Source organism: Monodelphis domestica, chromosome 1, assembly GCF_027887165.1.
Source record: "Monodelphis domestica isolate mMonDom1 chromosome 1, mMonDom1.pri, whole genome shotgun sequence".
Taxonomy (NCBI): Eukaryota; Metazoa; Chordata; class Mammalia; order Didelphimorphia; family Didelphidae; genus Monodelphis; species Monodelphis domestica.
In genome coordinates this window covers 95,922,382-95,944,383 of record NC_077227.1, presented here as the reverse complement: position 1 = coordinate 95,944,383, position 22,002 = coordinate 95,922,382, and the positions used below count along the sequence as shown (strand labels likewise).

The following is a 22,002-nucleotide window of genomic DNA, read 5'->3' as shown; positions in this document are numbered from 1 at the left end:
TGAATATTTAATTTCTAAATCCCAAAAATAAATTACTAAAGTAAAATGGAATTTATGGTAGTTTATTTTACAATAGAGGAAAGGAAGAGAGAAAAGGCGAGAGGCAGAGACAGAGAGACAGAGAGCACTCCAGCTTCCTCTGAGCCAGATAGAAATTCTAAGGCCCCAGCTAGGGGAAAGGAGTCTCAAGACGATGGGCTTTTCCCAGAGGCTCATGCCTCCAGAAAGGGCGAGGAAAGAAGTCAGCCTTTACACTCACCACATTGCCAGTTCAATCAGCAGATTCTTTTATCAGCCTCAACCCCAGCAGGCTCCACTCCAAGTGTCTCTCTTCAACTCCAAGTGTCCTTACTCCAAGTGACACTCTTAAGTCCAAGAGTCCTTTTACTCCAAGTCTGAGTGTCTCTCCTCTGTGTGTCTCTGTTTCCACTTTTAAAGACCTTTTTCTCTTGTGTCACTTCCCCTAAATTTTATGTCTACCAATCACAGCTGACACTCCACTCCAGGACTGCCCACTCTTTCACACGGGTCACAGACCTTTGTGGTTAAAATCCCAAATGGGTAGATCTCCATATTCATCTTTAAATACTATGTTTACACTTTGGGGATTAAAATCTAAAAATAGACAGGGGATTACAATTTAATCTTCACAATCAAGGAAGAGCTAAGTACCTTCATTGTTACAATGGGGGAGAGCCAAATCCAATCTTCACAGACCACTGGTTCACTCCCTCCACAAGAGTCAGGTTGTTTCCACAAATGCAATGAGGAAAAAAAAATAGATATGAAATTGGACACTTAGATATACCAGGCTGGCATAGAATAAAATAGCAATAGGTTTATCTAAAATAAATCCAGATATATGCCTCCTATGCACTTAAGTTGCAGATCATATTTCGAAACTGAAAAACTCCTGCTTTACTATTTCATTCAGGGGTAATATCCTCTACCCAACTCTAGCCTCAAACATCTTGCTATTATTATTCCAATTCTTTGTGACCCCAAACTCCCCAAAGTACTTTTACATCAAATCAGAATCTAAGCTGGAATTATAACAATCATTATTCAGTACGGATATTGTACTGTAAAGAATTATTGTGCACAATTAAAATCCAAAAGAAGATAATCCTGCCAGCTACAGAGACGGCCAACAACATATAAAACAAATGGGAATTTTTTTTTTTATTTTTCCCAAAAAGACTAAGACTAACATATGTAATAGGCTCCCCTACTCCCCTTAGAAACCAAATCAAAATTAAATTCTACTGAAAAAGTTTTAAGAGAGATACTGATTTATAAGAATCATTGTTCCTGTTTCAAAGGATTATCAATTTATGAAGCATTTTTTACAAGTCTTATCTGAGACCTGAGAAGAGCTTGCTTCCTACATCTGATCATATCGTAACAACCTGTTCACTTTAACTATTGGACTCTCTATGTGTTATCCAGTGTCCAGTGCATAAGAGCTCGTTAATTACCTAAACTATATCTCCATAGGTCTTGTTAATTACCCGTCTCCTGTCTCAGAGGACCTTGTTAATAACTTGTAGAGTCTCTCTAAAGAGGTCCTAACAACACATTAAAATTAAAGATGCTTTTCTTTTAGCACCTGTCAAGTGCTGTAAATTGAGAAATTTTCACATCAGTTTATTAGACTACAGTAGTTTTGTGGATTTTTTTTTTGGTTTTTCTTTCTTTTTCTCTGAGCAAAATAACTCAACAAAGTTTGACTTTTTTTGTTAGAAAGCTTTGTTTTCCTTTCAATTTTGAAGAATATAGATATCAATTTGCATTTGCAGAAGGATAGAATGGTTGGTCTTCAGCAAATTAACCCACTGGGAAACAGAGCAATTAATGAAGAGTTATTATAATGAGCTTTAGGATGACAAAGAATAAAACTTTCAAGTAGTGTCCAGGGACTTTATGCATAAAAGTTCCGGTTACTGTTAAGGGAACTACATTGAATAGCTAATGGTATTAGTCATCATTTCATTGGCTACATTTTGTAAATCCCTGGACATTAATGGATTAATGTTTTCTTTTTCTTAAGCATCATCATATCTGACAAGGGTTTTTTGGTTTTTAATGTGGCTAAAATTTTTTCTTAATGATTGATTTCCTATTAGTTCTGCTCATAAGACAAAGAAAAAAGTTAAATAATTCTTCACATAGGCTTGGATTGTAAGAGAAAAATAATTATTAATTAAAATTATACTGTGTTTTTAGTCTTATACAACAGTATTAATAAGTTTTTTTTATTTCTTTCTGAAACCAATATGCCCAAAGAAATATCTATTGTCTTTTAAAAAAAATCTGTTAAGTTAGCATTATAATACAAAAATCTATTAATATTCTATGAAAATAAGATTTGGGATAAAGTTTGCCTAATTTTTAATTTCAATTAATAGAATAGATTTAGACAACATTTTCACACAAATGTTAAAGACACATTACTTTAAATTAACAGTTAAAATATTTCTTGGTAAAATGACAATGTTTTAAAATTTTTAAACCTGTTTAAATATGAATCCTGGACACATTCTAGATTACCAACTCACATTATCTAAAAAGTATATACAGACATCAATTATAACTTAAGAAGGGAGAAATGTCAGTTTGACTTATGGAAATATAACTTATCAAAGGGACAGTTAAAAATTTTGTTTCTGTGGCCTCTATACTACTGTGAACAAAAGACAGGGCCTCTATATTTCTGTGAGCAAAAGACTATTTAAGCAGACAAAATTAATTCATTTGGAAGCCATAATCAATCAATGTAAATTGCAAAGAGAAATGTATATCCAAGTAAACAATCCTGTTGGAGGAGGGTATTAGAAAGCCAAATACTATAATAATATTCAAGACTATTTACAAGGTAAAAATCACCTTAAGATAGTCACGTTAAAGTTATCAAGAATCTAAGAAATTACTTAACCACATTTAAGCAGATATATGCCCTATCCAGACCAAAAATAGAATTCAAAAATAGAATTTCCCAAAGCAAAATCCTCTAGGTAAATCATCTCCCAGAAGTTCTACAACTCTAAGTAATCTCTAAGTAATGAGATGTCCCTTATACTACAAACAACTCAAACTTACTATGAATAATTCCCAATTGAACTTATTTCTCCCTCATCCTACCTCATAACATTTTATTTTAAAAATTATTTTCTTTGTATTCACAGCTTTCATTTTGACATCACATTTCTGAAGAAAATCCACTCCTCATTCTCAGTAAGCCAACTCATGAAACAAAGTTTAAAGGAGAAAAAAATAATTCAGCAAAATGAACCAATATAGATTTTGTTTTATGGCATATGCAATATTCCATATCCAGTCATCCATATTGTGAAGCAGGTGAACTGTGCATTTTCTCAATGCTTCTGCAAGGCCATAACTTAGTTAATATAATGGAACATCTTTCAGCTAAGTCTGTATGTTTTATTTTTTATTTACATTGCACCTTATACTCTTTAATGAAAACACAAATTCATAAAAACTGCTAACCATACTAGAGGGAAAGGATGGTCAGAAAAATTCACAAAAATTCAGACCAGGAGGCTAGAATTCAGATTTGAACTAAAAATCATACTCATTTCAGCAAATTTTAAGTCTATAAGTCATAGGCTTTAAGTCTATAAGTCATGGACTCGAATCCAGGACTTCAATCCCCAGAAGCCCTTGCTCCACTTCCCCAGAATGCTTTGTAATCTCACTGAAAACCTCACCTGGGCCGAGGAGATGGGGTATTTAACCTGATTGCAAAGGCTTTTGTGTCTCTCTTTTCTTCCCTGTTTTCCACTTGCAAGCAGATGTGGCTCTTTTCATAATGTAGGTGAGGTTGTGTCTAGGCCTCTCTCTGGCCTAGTCACGTGCTTTCTTATCCTGTATTTTCTTTAATCCTTAATCTTTAATAAACCTCATAAAAATATAATACTCCTTGCAGAGAGAAACTAATTTCTACCTGCCTCAGTTCCCCCCTAATTTTTAATCTTTACAAGGCCCAAGCTTCCCATAAGACATTTGGTTAAAAAAAAAGGACTGAATCCCTACAGCAGCAATGGCAAACCTTTTAGAGACTGAATGCCTGCCCCTCTCCCCCGCCCCATACCAAGTGCCACACCCCACTCCAGACCAAGTGCCACACCCCACTCCAGACCAAGTGCCACACCACACCCCAGACCAAGTGCCACACCACATACCCTCCACCTTATCCAGGGGGCTCCCCACCTACCCCAGACAGGGGAGGGAGGAAGGAGAGGAAGAGGGCAACAGCTATTGAGTCCCTCTAGCTTTCTAGCAATTAAGTAAGAAACTCTGGCAGGCAACTGCAGGCATGCCCACAGAGAAGACCCTGAGTGTCCTTTCTGGCATGTGTACCATAGGTTCACCATTACAGCCCTAGAGAAACAACAGTAGGAACCCAGAGAAAACAAATGAGGACCAAATTAATCCTATATAATCCCTCCAGAAGCACACAGGTCTGGGCCCTAACACAAAGTCCAAGTTCAAGAAGTAAAACTACAAGAATGAATAATGCCCTAAAGAACTATTAAACAAGGCCATTTAAAACACTCAAAAGAAAAGAAAGACTCCAAAAATCTATAAAGTCACAAAGAAATATACATCTTAGTCACATGATCAACTAGAATTCTTAGAATACAAAGCAAGATTTTTTAAAAAAATTAATAAACAAAGTATTATCAAACTGAATGTAGCAATATAACACAAAGATTATACTATGGGTAGGTTAGCCAGCTACCAGAAATATAGAGTAGGTTCAATAATAGGAAAACTATCAGCATAATACACAATTATAAACTACAATAAAATTGTATTGTATCAATGGATGCAGAAGGAGCATTTGACAAGATACATATTACTTTCTAATAACCTATCTATTGGAAACACTAAAAAATATAGAACAAACCTATGTTTTATAGGGTATTATATCTAAAACCAAGTACCAACATTACACATCAAATAGAAACTTAAGAGACCTTTTTAATAAGAGATGTAAAACAAGGATCTCCATTATTAAGACTACTATTTGATCTAGACACTTTTTAGGTTTATTAATATTTCTTTATAGATCAACATAATAGGATGTCTATAATGGAATAAATCAAGGATTTGTCCCTGTTCCTATGCTACTTATTCTTTTTATCAATAATTTGGATGAAAGAGTAAGTTTGTCAAATATGCAAATGACAAAACGGGGATGGAGAAATAGCTCACATGTTGGATGACAGGTTAAAAAAAATCTTGAAAGATTTTAACACTGCCCAAACTTAATAACATGGAATAGAAATAAATGTTTTAAACCTTGGGTCCAAAACAAATAAATAAACTTTACAAGTAAAAAGGGAATATGAAGCTAGATGACTGTTGCTGTGAAAAATATCTAGTGTTTTAACCAAATGTAAATTCAATGATTCAATAATTATATATTCAATAAATTCAATTAATTCAATAAATTCAAAGATATGAGTCCAAAGTGTGATGTTAGCTCCAAAGACTGACATAGTTTCAGGCTACATAAGTAAGGCACTAGTTTCTAGAACAAGAGTTAAAAATCCCATAGTGTCTTTTCCTAGTCAGAATATATAGTAGGGTCCCCTTTTTGGTGGTTTCAATTTCTGCAGTTTCAGTTACCTTAAATCAAATCAAAATTTTGGCAGTTGGCCTGCCTATAGCAAAAGATCTCTTCTGCTTCCACTTTCACTTTTTTTAGATTTTTTTTTATTTGGGGGGGTGGGGTGGATGGAGGCAGGGAGACATCTAAAGTCTGAGTCATAGGGCAAGAGTCAAGAGATAGAGTACATACATATCAGGGTCAGTAGGGGTTCATTTATATGCACAGCTTCAGCCATATGCAGTAGGTCTTGAAGTTATAGAAGAGGCTCAGGTGGAGAGTGTAGGCCGATACTATAATTGCCTTCAAGTTATCTGAAGGGCTGTTAACTTGCTAATGAAACTTACTCTGGTTGGCCCAAGAAGGCAGACTAAGAACAATGTACCTCCAGCAAAATAGATTCCTAAAAATAAGGGAAAACTTCCTAACAAGTAGGAGCTATCAAAAAACTAAACACATTATCTTGGCAGGTAATGAGGTCTTAGAGGAGATCTTAAACCACGTTTTAAAAAACATTACATTTGATTTCCTAAAACAAAGGACAGATGACCATTTCTTGATGATGGCCTCTGAAGTTCAAATGAGAGTCTAATTCTATAATTTAGTGTATTACAATGGTAAGAACACTGGAGGTAGTCAGAAAAACTGTTCAAAACTCATTCTCCTCTCTGTGGCACTGGGCAAGCCATTTGATATTTCTGGGGACTTAGTTTCCCAAGCTCTAAGAGAAAGAACTGGGACTAAATTACCAAGGCACCTTTCAGCTCCCAGATTGTGTAATTTACATAGTTCTTTATAGAGTATTGTAAATTCCATTTTTTTAATTTAAAAAATTAGAGGCAAAGTATGAAGTTAGAGAGCCAATAACAGAAACAGTATTTTCATTCATAAGACAACATACCAAATTATGGGGATGTTGCTAAAGAAGTCCTTAAAATGAAAATGTATATGTATATGCAATTTAATTAATTTTAAAAAATCAATAATTGGGTGTGTATCTAGAGACAAAACGAAAATGAAAACAAAATCCCTCACTAAAGAGCAAAAAAGAAACCCTGAAAAAAACAAAGAAATTAACAAAAAACCGACAACAATGAACAGAAAAATGGGACTAAAACTAAAAGCTGTTTTATTAGGGGAGGGAAGGAATTAAATGGACAAATAACTTTTTTTATAAAGCTTTTAACTAACAAGATTTAAAAAAAGAAAACCAAATGATCAATATCAAAAATGAAAAAGTTCACAATCATTTAGAAAGGAAAAAAGAAAATATTAGTACAACTCTATGCCAATAAAAATGGATGAATATTCATAAATATATAAAATTCCTAGATTAGCAGAACAAGAAATAAAGAATTCAAACTCCATCTTGTAAAGATTAATTGAACAAGTCATAAAATGCCAAAGGAGGGAGTGGAAGCAAGACTAGATGGATTTACAAGCAAATTTTATCAAATATTTAAAGAACAACCTATTCAAACATTATATAAACTTTGAAGAAAAAAGGAAAAGTGTCATACCTTCTATGACAAAAATATGGTTTTGATACCTAAATAAGTAAGAGTCAAGTCAGAAAACTAGACTAATATCTCTAATGAATATCAATGAAAAAAATTAGAAAGGAGACCAGTAACACTGACAAACATTATTGACTACAATCATATACACAGAATTATAGAACTGAATCAATATTAGGAAAACTATAATGAAACTGACTAAATTAATAACAACAAATCATATCATAGAAACAGAAGTAGAAAAAACCTTTGACAAAACACAACATCCATTTCTGCCAAAAACATTAGTTTAGAAATAAATCAAATACGATAAGTAGCATATATCTAAAACCAAGAGCTAGCATAATCTGTAATAATAAATTAGAGTCCTTTTAAAATAAACTGAAGGTAAAGCAAAAATGTGAATTATCACCATTACTGAGTGCCAAAAAAAACAATACCAGAAGAAATGAAGATTTATTAAACATTTACTATGTGCAAAGCACCAAGTTAAGTGATAAGGATACCAAAAAAAAAAAAAATTAAAGCACTTCCTGCTCTCAAGGAGCTTATATTTTTTTATTTTATTTTATTTAGTCAATTTAGAACATTATTCCTTGGTTACAAGAATCATATTCTTTCCCTCCCTCCCCTCCCTCCCCTAGCCCTTCCCATAGCCAACAAGCAATTCCAATGTGTATTACATGTGTCCTTGATCATAATCTATTTCCATGTTGATGTTTGCACTAGGATGATCATTTTGAGACTCCATCCCCAATCATATCCCCCTTGACCCATGTAATCAAGCAGTTGTTTTTCTTTGGTGTTTTGACTCCCACAGATTTCCCTCAGAATGTGGATAATGTTCTTTCTCATAGATCCCTCCAAGTTGTTCAGGATCACTGCGCTGCCACTAATGAAGAAGTCCATTACATTCGATTGTACCACAGTGTATCAGTCTCTGTGTATAATGTTCTCCTGGTTCTTCAAGGAGCTCCTATTCTAATGGCAGATAGCACCTATGAAAAGTTTCAGCTAGTCCCATGATCCTTAGTGTGCAGCCTCTTTAATGTCATTTCCATTACTAAAATCATTTATCAGTTTCTTATGCTGAACTGTTTAACAGTGCCAAGGACTTTGGAGGTAAGAACTTTCCTTTCTGTATAGAAACAGTTACCAGACTGCAACCTTTCCACAAGGGCTGCTTCCCAGGATGATGGCTGAGGGGACTGGGATGGAAGCAGTGCTACTCTCAAGGCTCTTGGGTTCAGAGTCCTGGACCATCTCCTTCAAGGTCTGGATGAAAAATGGTGAGGGGTGGTTTGACTTACCTGACACATGCTGCCCCTTGTCTCTCCCTCTGAGTGCCCAGCTGCTTCAGCAAGGCTGACTTCTCTGCTTCACAAGTGGCAATCAGTGACAGCTGGTGGAAATGACTGGCCCTTTCTTCATAGGAATTGCTTCTCCTGATGGTGTTTGTGAAGGCTGGACTAGTGATTTGGGGAGCACTGCCACTCTTAGGGCTCCTGTGCCCATCTGCCTTTGGGTGGCAGTTGGTCAGCAGTTGTTGCTAGTGGTGATGAGGAAGATGGACCCCCTTTCCACAATGATTTCTCCCCTTGATGAGGCAATATACATAAGCAAAGAGGAAACAAAATTAACACTTTTTGCAGATGAAATAATAGTTTTCTCAAAGAATCTTATAGTTAGCTAAAAGATACAAGGGAAACAATAAACTTCAGCAAAGCGGCAGGATATAGAGAAAAAAGTTCATCATCCATCAATTGCTGGGTAATAAAACATGCTAATATTCAAATTCATAACAAAAGCCTGATAAATCGTGTGCAGTTTTCACAGGAAGAACTGGGAAAACAATGGAACAAAAAACCAAGAGGCTCTCAGAAAGATTAAAGGAAAGCAGTAAAAAATGCACTGGTAACTATAAAACAGGATTAAGAAAGAAATCAACAGTGAGTTACTGGGTTCTTTATTTCCAACTTCCCAATCCAATCTTTAAGTATATCATACAACAGGAGAGTATTTTTCAGGTGACAAAATCCAAAGAATATCTGAAATATTAAAAGTATGTCACATAGGAGGCAGAGTCAAGATGGCAGCTTAGCAAGCAGCAAAAGTTCAGACCTCGTGGAAGACCCTTCCTTAACCGATACAGACTGAATGCTCCTAGGGCACCAAAATTCAATCTGGACAACAGGACAGAAGCGGGGAACCCTCCTTCTGGACTCAAATCAAAAGGTACGCCCCCCAAAAGCTGGAATCCGAGAATACTCAGGGCTAAGGGGAAGGCAGAGGGTACGTCTTAGGACCCCTGCCCAACAACCCAGAGGGCTGAGTCCCCAGCAGCAGCGGGAACCTCTGACCCAGCGAAGATGCTGGTTTGCACGGTCTACCTTGTGAGCAGCGGGGCGCCGGGCTCAGAGCATCCAGCTTGGACAGCGGGGAAGAAGCCAGGGAGAAACAGGCCATGACTGGGTCCCTCCATCAGTCTCCAGTCTCACCATTGCCTCGAGGCACATCCAGACCAATCCAGTTAAATCTAATCCCATGAGAACTCCTCAGAGTTTAGGGAGGTGGGCAAAGGCACTTGCGGATAGCAGAGAAGCAGCTGGAGAGAACTGGAGAGAGCCTGGGCGGCCCAGCCTTCCAGGAGTCTTCAGAGCCTCAGAGCTTCATACCACATACAGCCCAGCCCAGTAGAACTCAATCCAATCAAAAGCCTCCAGAGGACAGGGAAGGTAACATTCCTGCCCTAGAGACAGTACCAAGAGATCTGACAAAGCTCCAAGAGGGGAGATTGACAGCCCCAAAACCAAAACAAAATGAGAGGAGCAAGAGCATAGCCAAATAGGGGGAGCAAAGAAGGGGTAAACTCGAGCAAACAACAGAAAAAGAAAGAAATTACAATAGACAGCTTCTGCACAGGCAATGAGCAAAGGGTGAATGAAACATAGGGGGAGGACCCAGCAAAGGAAAAATCAGAAATCCCAGCGAATTGGATACAGGCTTTGGAAGAACTCAAAATGCAATTCAAAACACAATTAAGAGAGGCTGAAGACAATTGGGAAAAGAACTGAAAAACTAAGATAAGTCATCTGGAAACAGAAAATAGTGTCTTGAAAGCCAAAATCAACCAGCTGGAAAATGAGGCAAAGGAGATGAAAGATGAGGCAAAGCAGATGAAAGATGAGGTGAAGAAGATGAAAGATGACCTCCAAAGAAAATCTGACCAAAAGGAAAAGGACAACCAAAAAACTAAGGATGAAATTCAGTCTTTAAGAACCAGAATACAACAACTAGAATTAAGTTACCTCACAAGGCAGCAGGACACTATAAAACAAAGCCAAAAGAATGAAAAAATTGAGGAAAATATGAAGCATCTCATTCACAAAACAGAGGATTTAGAAAATCATTCAAGGAGAGACAATTTAAGAATTATTGGTCTACCAGAAGACCATGACAAAAGAAAAAGCCTGGACATAATACTACAGGGAATTATTAAAGAAAACTGCCCTGAAATCCTTGAATAAGAGAGAAAAGTGGAGATAGAATCCATAGATCACCTCCTGTACTTAATCCCCAACTGACAACACCCAGGAATGTTATAGTCAAATTCAAGAATTATCAGACCAAAGAAAAGATATTACAAGCTGCCAAGAAGAAGTCATTCAGATACCAAGGAACCACAGTGAGGATAACTCAGGATCTGGCTGCATCCACACTGAAAAAAAGAAAGGAATGGAATACAATATTCAGGAAAGCAAGGGAATTAGGTCTACAACCAAGAATCAACTACCCAGCAAAACTGACTATATTCTTACAGGGGAAAGTATGGTCATTTAACAAAATAGAAGAATTTCAAAAATTCATAAAGAAAAGACCAGACCTGAACAGAAAATTTGATGTCCAAGCACAGAACTCAAGAGAATCATCAAAAGGTAATTAAGAAAGAGGGGGAAAAAGAAAAACAAAAACAAAAAAAATTTTTAAGAGACTCAATAAGTTAAAATGATATGTATCCCTATAAGAAAAGAGGTCATTGGTAACTCTTAAAAACTGTTGTTATTACCTGGGCAGCAAAAAAAAAAAAGTATACTTAGAGGGAACAGCAACAAACTGTATAGGATGAAAAGGACAAGACATAAATAGGTATATTGATATATGCATGAAAAAATACATACGCATGAGTATGTATGCATATATATGTATATATATATATACATATATATATATAACTAGAGCTTAAAAATAGGTTAATATTAAAAGAAATGGGAAAAGAAACAAATGGGGGTAAATTTATATGTCATAAAGAAGCTCATGGTGGGAGGGGGGAGAACATCAATACACTGGAAGGGTAAAGAGGTCAGAGACAGGAAATACTCAACATTTACGTGCTTTGAAAGTGACTCAAAGAGGGAAAAACAATCCAATCCATTGGGGGCAGAGAATAGATCTGCACCATATAGGGGAGTAGAAGGGTAACAAACAGTCTGGTGGGGAGGGAAGCAGTACAAGAGAGAGAGAGAGAGAGCGGGGAGTTAATTTTAGAAATTAACAGGGAAAATAAGGGGGGGGGGGTTAATAGGGAGGAGGGTAGAAAGGGAAGTAAAATAAGGGTGGGAACAAAGGGGACTGTTCAAAAGCAAACATTGGTGTAGAAGGAAATAGTGAAAGAAGAAAAGGCAGGTAAAGGAACAGAAATCAAAATGCTGGGAAATACACAGCTAGTAATCATAACTCTGAATGTGAATGGAATGAACTCACCCAAAAAACACAAGCGAATAGCAGAGTGGATTAGAGTCCAAAACCTTACCATATGCTGTCTACAAGAAACACAGATGAGAAAGGTAGATACACATAGGGTGAAAGTAAGAGGGTGGAGCCAAATCTATTGGGCATCAATTGACAAAAAGAAGGCAGGAGTCACAATCATGATATCCGACAAAGCCAAAGTAAAAATAAATCTAGTTAAAAGAGATAGGGAAGGTAATTACATCCTGATAAAAGGCTGTATAGACAGTGAGGAAATATCTGTACTCAACATGTATGCACCAAATGGCATAGCATCCAAATTTCTAAAGGAGAAACTAGAGGAACTCAAGGACGAAATAGATAGAAAAACTATACTAGTGGGAGACCTGAACCTTCCTCTATCCGAACTACATAAATCAAACAAAAAAATAAGAAAGAGGTAAGAGAAGTGAATGAAATCTTAGAAAAAATTAGAGTTAGTAGACATGTGGAGAAAAATAAATATGGACAAAAAGGAATATACCTTCTTTTCTGCAGCACATGGTACATTCACAAAAATTGACCATGTATTAGGGCATAAAAACATTGCAAACAAGTGCAAAAGAACAGAAATAATAAATGCAACTTTCTCAGATCACAATGCAATGAAAATAATAATTAGTAAGGGAACATGGAGAGGTAAATCGAAAATCAATTCGAAATTAAACAATACAATTCTCCAAAACCAGTTAGTTAAAGAACAAATCATAGAAACAATAACTTCATTGAAGAAAATGACAATGATGAGACATCCTTTCAAACCCTATGGGATGCAGCCAAAGCAGTACTCAGGGGGAAATTTATATCCTTGAGTTCATATATTAACAAATTAAGATGGGCAGAGGTCAATAAATTGGGCATGAAAATTAAAAAATTAGAAAGTGAACAAATTAAAAATCCTCAGATGAAGACTAAATTAGAGATCCTAAAACTCAAAGGAGAAATTAATAAAATTGAAAGTCAAAGAACTATTGCTTTAATAAATAAGACTAGAAGCTGGTACTTTGAAAAAACAAATAAAATAGACAAAGTACTAGTCTAATTAAAAAAAAGAAAGAAACCAAATTGATAGTATCCAAGATGAAAAAGGAGACCTCACCTCTAATGAAGAGGAAATTAAGGCAATCATTAAAAACTACTATGCCCAATTATATGGCAACAAATATGGCAATCTAGGTGATATGGATGAATACTTAAAAATATATAAATTGCCTAGACTAAAAGAGGAAGAAATAAATTAGCTTAACAACCCCATTTCAGAAAAAGAAATTGAACAAGCCATCAAAGAACACCCTAAGAAAAAATCCCCAGGTCCAGATGGATTCACAAATGAATTCTATCAAACATTCAAAGAACAACTAATCCCAATATTAAACAAACTATTTGACAGAATAGGCCAAGAAGGAGTTGTACCAAATTCATTCTACGACACAAACATGGTACTGATCCCAAAGCCAGGCAGGTCAAAAACAGAGAAAGAAAACTATAGACCAATCTCCCTAATGAATATAGACACAAAAATCTTAAATAGGATACTAGCAAAAAGACTCCAGCAAGTCATCACAAGGGTCATCCACTATGACCAGGCAGGATTCATACGAGGAATGCAAGGATGGTTCAATATTAGGAAAACCATTCACATAATTGACCATATTAACAAGCAAACTGACAAAAATCACATGATTATCTCAATAGATGCAGAAAAAGCCTTTGATAAAATACAACACTCATTCCTATTGAAAACACTAGAAAGTATAGGAATAGAAGGGCCTTTCCTAAAAATAATAAACAGTATATATCTAAAACCATCAGCAAACATCATCTGCAATGGGGATAAACTAGAAGCTTTTCCAATAAGATCAGGAGTAAAACAAGGATGCCCACTATCACCTCTATTATTTAACATTGTACTAGAAACACTAGCAATTAGAGAAGAAAAAGAAATTGAAGGTATTAAAACTGGCAACGAGGAGACCAAGCTATCACTCTTTGCAGATGATACGATGGTTTACTTAAGGAATCCTAGAGAATCAACCAAAAAGTTACTCGAAATAATCAACAACTTTAGCAAAGTTGCAGGATACAAAATAAACCTGCATAAGTCATCAGCATTTCTATGTATCTCTAACCCATTTCAGCAGCAAGAATTAGAAAGCAAAATACCATTCAAAATCACCCTAGACAATATAAAATACTTAGGAATCTATCTGCTGAGACAAACACAGGAACTATATGAACTCAACTACAAAACACTTTCCACACAGCTAAAACTAGATCTAAACAATTGGAAAAACATTGATTGCTCATGGGTGGGACGAGCTAACATAATAAAAATGACAATCCTACCCAAATTAATTTACTTATTTAGTGCCATACGCATTGAACTACCAAAAAACTTCTTTACTGAATTAGAAAAAACCATAACTAAGTTTCATTTGGAAGAACAAAAGATCAAGGATATCCAGGGAAATCATGAAAAAAAATGCAAAGGAAGGAGGACTTGCAGTCCCAGATCTCAGACTATATTATAAAAAGCAGCGGTCACCAAAACAATCTGGTACTGGCTAAGAGACAGAAAGGAGGATCAGTGGAATAGACTTGGCGTAAATGATCTCAGCAAGACAGTTTATGACAAACCCAAAGACCCCAGCTTTTGGGACAAAAATCCATTATTTGATAAAAACTGCTGGGAAAATTGGAAGACAGTGTGGGAGAGATTAGGTTTGGATCAACACCTCACACCCCACATCAAGATAAATTCAGAATGGGTGAATGACTTGAACATAATATAAGTAAATTAGGTGAACACAGAATAGTATACATGTCAGACCTTTGGGAAGGGAAAGATTTTATTTAAAACCAAGACTTAGAAAGAGTCACAAAATGTAAAATAAATAATTTTGACTACATCAAATTAAAAAGTTTTTGTACAAACAAAACCGATGTAACTAAAATCAGAAGGGTAGCAACAAATTGGGAAACAATCTTCACAAAAACCTCTGACAAAGGTTTAATTACTCAAATTTACAAAGAGCTAAATCAATTGTACAAAAAAATCAAGCCATTCTCCAATTGATAAATGGGCAAGGGACATGAACAGGCAGTTCTCAGCCAAAGAAATCAAAACTATTAATAAGCACATGAAAAAGTGTTCTACATCTCTTATAATCAGAGAGATGCAAATCAAAACAACTCTGAGGTATCACCTCACACCTAGCAGATTGGCTAACATAAAAGCTATGGAAAGTAATGAATGCTGGAGGGGATGTGGCAAAGTAGGAACACTAATTCATTGCTGGTGGAGTTGTGAATTAATCCAGCCATTCTGGAGGGCAATTTGGAACTATGCCCAAAGGGCGCTAAAAGACTGTCTGCCCTTTGATCCAGCCATAGCACTGCTGGGCTTGTACCCCAAAGAGATAATAAGGAAAAAGACATGTACAAAAATATTCATAGCCATGCTCTTTGTGGTGACAAAAAATTGGAAAATGAGGGGATGCCCTTCAATTGGGGAATGGCTGAACAAATTGTGGTATATGTTGGTGATGGAATACTATTGTGCTGAAAGGAATAATAAAGTGGAGGAATTCCATGGAGACTGGAACAACCTCCAGGAAGTGATGCAGAGCGAAAGGAGCAGAACCAAGAAAACATTGTACACAGAGACTGATACATTGTGGTACAATAGAAGGTAATGGACTTCTCCATTAGTGGCAATGCAGTGATCCTGAACAATCTGCAGGGATCTAAAAAACACTATCCACAAGCAGAAGATAAACTATGGGAGTAAAAACACTGATGAAAAGCAACTGCTTGACTACAGGGGTGGAGGGGATATGACTGAGGAGAGACTCTAAAGGAACACTCTAATGCAAATACCAACAACATGGAAATGGGTTTGAATCAAGAACACATGTGATACCCAATGGAATTGCGCATGGGCTATGGGAGAGTTGGGGGGGTGGGGGGGAAGAAAAGAAAATGATCTTTGTTTCCAATGAATAATGTTTGGAAATGACCAAATAAAAATTAAAAAAAAAAAGGATGTCACATAATAGAAAGGGTTAATGAGGGCAGTTAGGTGCCTTAGTGGTAGAAAGCCAGGCCTGGAGACCAGAGACCAGAGGTGTGGAGGTCTTGGGTTCAAACTGACCTCTCACATAATGGGATCAATTTGTGTTTCACTGTATTTCTATCTTCTTAACTGACAAAGCATTGAACAGTTGAAATAGCATGAGACATGTCGGGCAGCTAGGCAGCTCAGTGGATCAAGAGCCAGGTCTAGAGATGAGAGGTCCTGGTTTCAAAACTGACCTCAGATACTTAACTGTGTGACCCTGGGCAAGTCACTTAATGACCACTGCCTAGCCCCTACCACTCTTTTGTCTTAGAACCAATACATAGTATTTATCCTAAGAAAGAAGGTAAGGGTTAAAAAAAGAGAGAAAGATTGAGATAAGAAGTGAACCTATGATTTAATTGGCATAGGGCACTCCAATAAGTCAATCAACATTAGCAAGTACTAGAGCCTACTATGTGCAGGCAGGGTACCAAGGACCAGGGAAGCAAAAAGTGGCTAATGGTGGTCCCCTATCCTCAAGGTGTTCAAAAGGATGAAGAAATTCCCTCTTTCAAATAATCACAAGCTGGTATGTATCAGAGGCCATCCTGAACCCATGTTTCTGATCCCAAGGCAAGCTCTGTTATGCCACAGTCTTATCATTGCCTTCATCAACACCCAGAAAGGTGACTTGGGTAATATCAAGTTAGACAAAGAAATCTCCATTTCTGCTGCATCACTTGTATCATTACTATGCAACGCCATGATAACAGACACAACTAACTACTCTGAAACTTATAACTATGTGACCCCTCAGGAAATCACTTATCCTCTATTCTTCAATTTTCTCATCTATGAAATGATGGTGTTGGACACCCTGGCCTCCAAGGTCCCTTCCAGTTCTCAGTTTATGATCCTATAATCTAAAGTCTTTTTCTTTTTCTGACAGACTTTACTGGCTAAGAAGTGATAAACTAGAAAATGCTTTAAATTTATTTTTAATGTGATCAAATTGGCTAGTATATAGAGTTTTAGCTAGCAAAATAAACTGTACCCTTCTCTTAAGATAAACCTCTGCTTTTCTTGTTATGGCTAGTATCTGCTAAGACTAGGGGGCCTAGTTGATAGAACACTGGATTTAGTGTCAAGAAGACCTGGGTTCAAATCCCATATTAGATCTAGCTTCATGACCTTGGGCCAGTCACTCTTTAAGCCTCAGTTTTCTCATCTATAGAATGGGGATAACAATAGCACCTACCGCATAGGATTTGGGGAGAATCAAATAGGATATATCAAGCATTTTCCAAATTTTAAAGCACTACATAAATGCTAGCTATTATTATCATTCAATTCAGTTATGAACCAGGTAATTCAAGCAGAAGGTACTCCATTCTATAGTCCCTAAGGCAAAACATTTTCACAAATGAATATCATTAGTTACAAAAAAGAATCAGTAAAAATATGACTGACTCAGCTAACCCTTTGAAATTAATAGAAAACAATTCAAAGCACACATCTTGATGTTATTATACATCACATCATAATCATAATATATAATCATAACATACAATGAACAGACCACATTAATATAAGAAAAATCAACTAAATTAAAAATGACACTTTGAGGGGTAAGATAGGAAAATGGGTAAGAATAAAAGACAAATTTTTTAAAGAAAGGTCTTCCTCACTTTTGCAAATAATTTCTAAATGTATATACAAGGTTATTTTCCAAAAAGTTTGACTTATATCTGTGAAGATTAAATTTAACTCTCCCTGATTATGAAAATGAAATTAACTCTTCCCTGATTGTGAAGATTAAATTGTAACCCCTGACCATTTTTAGATTTAATCACCAAAAGTGTAAACACCCTACTTAAAGTTGAGTAGGAAGATCTGCCCATTTTTAGATTTAATCACAAAAGGTGTAAATACCCCATTCACATTTGAGTGAGGGAGGTCTGTGACCCATGTGTGCAATAGTGGGTGGCAAATCAGAATTAAACTGACCGCCCCTGGACAGTCCTAAAACAAAGCTTCAACTGTGACAGGCAGATGTAAAATTAGAGGAAGGCACAGGAAGTGAGACAAATAAAGGGTCTTTAAAAGGGAGTTACAACTTCCTGAGGGCAGTTTTTACGTGAAGTTCTACTTGGAATTGAATTTCCTGTAAGAGACAGTTCGTCATTCTTTGAAGTTGAGAATGGAGAATAATCTGTTGACCTGAGACCCTGTTCCTGGTGAGGCTTAAATCTCTTCCTTTGGACTGACACGTGGTGAGTGAAAAGGTTGACTCCTTTCCTGGAAATTTTCTGGAAAAAAACTAGCCTCAGGAGAGACCTACATCTTGAGAGAGACTTCCCCAGGTCCTCAGCTTTGCCAAGGCCAGCTAAGGACTAACTCTCCCTGCCTGGGTTGAGCCAGGGGATGGGAGTAAATTACTTAGTGCTTAGGCTAGTTTATCTTACCCTATCCTCTGATTTTCTTACGTCACTCTTTCTATATTTTGTAAATAAATTATAAATAAATCTCTTTGAAATAAATTAAATTCCTGGCAACCCTATTTTAAATATAATCCAGTTCAAACTTTTTATATAATAACCCTTTTTTCCCCTTACATATCTTATTCTTAGGTTCATAAATCTACCTTTCATACACTATCAATAATACTGTGTTTCTGTTATGTATTTTAATATGATTTCTAAAAAATAATAATCTTTAAGACAAAGACTATGACTATATATTTTGCCATGCTGCACTACAAAGTTTGAAAAATTATAAGCATGGGACATGGCACTTGAGGGGAATCTTAACTGAAACTAGATATGTCCTTCAGTTTTTTTTTATTGTTATGTTTTTATATTTTCTAATTATAAATTGAAATAGTGCTACTCATCCAGGAAGCAACTAGATGCAAGCAAGATAGTCTAAGTCTCAAATACCAAATCCCCAGAAGTATGGCGGAGAAAATAATAGAAAGTACAGGGATCAAAAAGGAGGAGTCATTAGAAAGGTAGGGAGAAGAAACTGATGAAATATGGAAAGGAATAGTCACTGTCTTCATTTTTCCATATTTTCCCCCAAAAGGACCATTGTCTCAAAACTGTTAGAGTAGCCTTAGAATTTTGAAAATCCTTTTAAGATTCTTTTATCAGTAGTCAGCAACCCTAATTTGGACCTCAATCAGAGATTGAGAACTAATGCCCTACAGTATCATGTTTTCTTTTTTTTCCCCCTTTTGTTCTTCTTTCCTTGAAAGGCAAAAAATTCCTTCTGCTCAAGTTTTGGAAGTGGTTCATAGATTTCAAACAAATTTATTAACCTATAGTATTCTACATTCAGTATCATTACTGAAAATAATAACAGAAAATCAAATTCATCTACGTAAAACATAACTATATTGTAAAATAGCCTTACTTTTAATGAAAAATTCTGCATTATCTTAGCCTAGATCTAGTTAAGTGGAATTCTTGCTTTCAAAGCTCTTAATAGGGTTTTGTACTAGGTTAGATGCAAATAGCCCCACAATTCTAGATTTGGTGACACACTAATTTCACCTGGGCCATACAATGTTTAACCCTTTACAATTTAAAAAACTTTATCATACTACTTTCCTTTCTTTTTTACTTCTTGGAATTTAAAGCTTCTCAAAATTTATTCAGTCCTTTAATGTTGGTCCTATTTCGCAACAAATTTTTCAATAAGAAACAACAGAAAAAAAAGGCAAAGGGGAAAAGGAATCAGAGTGTAAGAGAAAGAGAACCTAGAATTAGTTAGAAGACCTTAAGTTAGAAGTTACAAGAACTTTTCCTTTTCTAAGATGTATGATGTCAACTCATTACATATGTAAATGTTAAACATTACTGCACCTAATGAACCTCAATTATCTCATCTATAAAATGAATCCTTTTTAGAATTAATATTCTATGATTTTTTAAATTTATTTTTACAAATCTAGCTTATGTTGTTTACAGATCCTTTAGGATTTGATGAAAGGAGACTTAATATGTAAAGGAAATAAAAATTTTAAAAGCAATGAAGTGGCAATACTATGATAAAATAAGTGTTTTTAGAATATCACGTTCTCACTATAAAGACTACAATTTTTAAAACCATAGTGAACTACCTAGTCTTTCTCAAGAAAGAAAAAGTATACATTCCCTCCAAATCTTTAGTATCAATTCTGTTTGGTGGACCTTTCTGTACATCAGAGTTCAAACATGGATAACAGATAATGCAATTTTTTCCCACAGAAGCCTTCATTTCTTTAAAAAAAAAAAAGATGGGGTATGGTTACTGGCAGGCAATAGACTGGAAATAAAGCAGAGCTTCTGAAATTAGGCAATGGTCTCAAAGAAGATATAAAAATGAATCCATGATTAGTTATACAGAAAAATCTCATCATTGCTGTTCCATATAAAATTATTGTAAATCTCTAAAAATAAATACATTTTCATATTCTCCAACATCTGACATAGAATGAATACATATAATATTCTTAAATATAAAATACTAAAATATAGAATGAATGCATATAATATTCCTTTGCAGAGATAGACTACTAAATTACAAATGAATCAAGAATTCTGAATTCTACATCTGGTTTTGAAACTGATAGTACTATGATTTTATATTAGTTACCACATGAGCAAAAGTGTATTCACTTGGATTCTCAGAAGACACCACAAGAATTAATTAGTAAGAGCTTATAATATAAAAATATTCTCAAATTGCCATCTAGTAAGAGTGGTCACTCATCCAAAGATCAAATCATTCTGAAGATTAACCTTAGATGTAATATAGTGACTTTCAAACTGGTCTATTCCTGCTCTCAGAGTATAGCATGAGTCTCTTAAAGCATTAAAATATGCAATATAGCAATTTTACTTCAAAACAGAAAAATTTTAAATGAGCAAGTTAGGATCACCACTATATCTCATCACTCATTCCTTAATTTTTTCTGATTTTTTTTATATAAGTAAACAAATGAGAGGAAGATTTGTTGCACCATTGGAATTAGAAAATATAGGACTCTGACATAAGTACATCAATGGAACATAAATACTATTTTAACAAGTTGTAAACAAAAACAATCATAATTTAAATGAATGAGTAGCAAAGCAAAAGTATTTAAAATATTCAAACATCTGGAGTATTTTATTCCTTCATTTGAATTATTTTCCAAAACTTTATACTCCCTCCAAGATTTAAGCTTACCTAGAAGATGGCATCATGTTTGTAGTCCTGAAGTTTGTTGAAAATGGGTTGGTAGATTCATATTCAAAATAATCCTGACGATTTTCACCAAATGCATTAGGTGATTTCAAGTCACAAGAACTATCCGATCCCCCATTGCTAAGTTTGTCAGACCTCCTGCTATCTTTTTTCCCAGTCACTCTTTCAAAAAGACTAACTTTCTCTCTTTTCTCTCTTTTATTTTCTTTTTTAACATCAACTGATTTTGAAAATAAACTCACACCACTGTCCCATGATTCACTGCTTTCTTCAAATGGATTTTTCTTTCTTGGCAGTGTTGCAAATTTTTGGGGTAATGAAGCAGTCACATTTGTAAATGGGTCATTTTGTGTTCCAAAAAACGATTCACCTTCATCAACTATGCTGTCAGGTTGGTTGATTTTAGAAGTATCAGCATTTAATGTTCTTCTATGTGGAGATTTGAGACTTCCTGCAAACAATTTTGTAGTTAATACATAGCCAGTGAGACATTACATCATACTATTTGACACATTCAGTAAGCACATTGGTTCTGCTTTTAGAAGTTGAGCAATTAGTTATTTCAAGATATTAACCTCAAAAATAATCTTGTAAAATAACTCATTTTAAGAAGCCACTATATAATGGCATAATAGTTCTAAGACTAATGACAATTATTGCATTACTAGACATCTGCCTAGCAAGTTCCTCATGTAAGACAAAACATGATGTAAACAAACTGTAGTGTTAGTGCATCTTCTTGGCATTAGAAAGCAGTAAAGTATTTCAAG

The 22,002-nt window shown here is 35.4% G+C and overlaps 1 protein-coding gene across 2 annotated transcripts in view; it reads right to left on the bottom strand.

The window, feature by feature from the left end:
• RAB11FIP2 (RAB11 family interacting protein 2) overlaps window positions 1-22,002 on the bottom strand; it is an 84,621-nt gene that overhangs the window by 50,122 nt on the left and 12,497 nt on the right. Inside the window, exons 3-4 of one of the 2 annotated variants that reach the window (XR_008913095.1) lie at window positions 21,215-21,683; window positions 8,463-8,749 (exon numbers count right to left, since the gene is read on the bottom strand). Coding sequence is in view for 1 of the 2 variants with exons in the window: in XM_001377114.5 (XP_001377151.2) it covers window positions 21,215-21,683 (469 nt within the window). In the remaining variant the exon portion in view is untranslated. The remainder of the gene's footprint in view (window positions 1-8,462; window positions 8,750-21,214; window positions 21,684-22,002) is intronic. The other variant, XM_001377114.5, reaches the window with a different exon arrangement.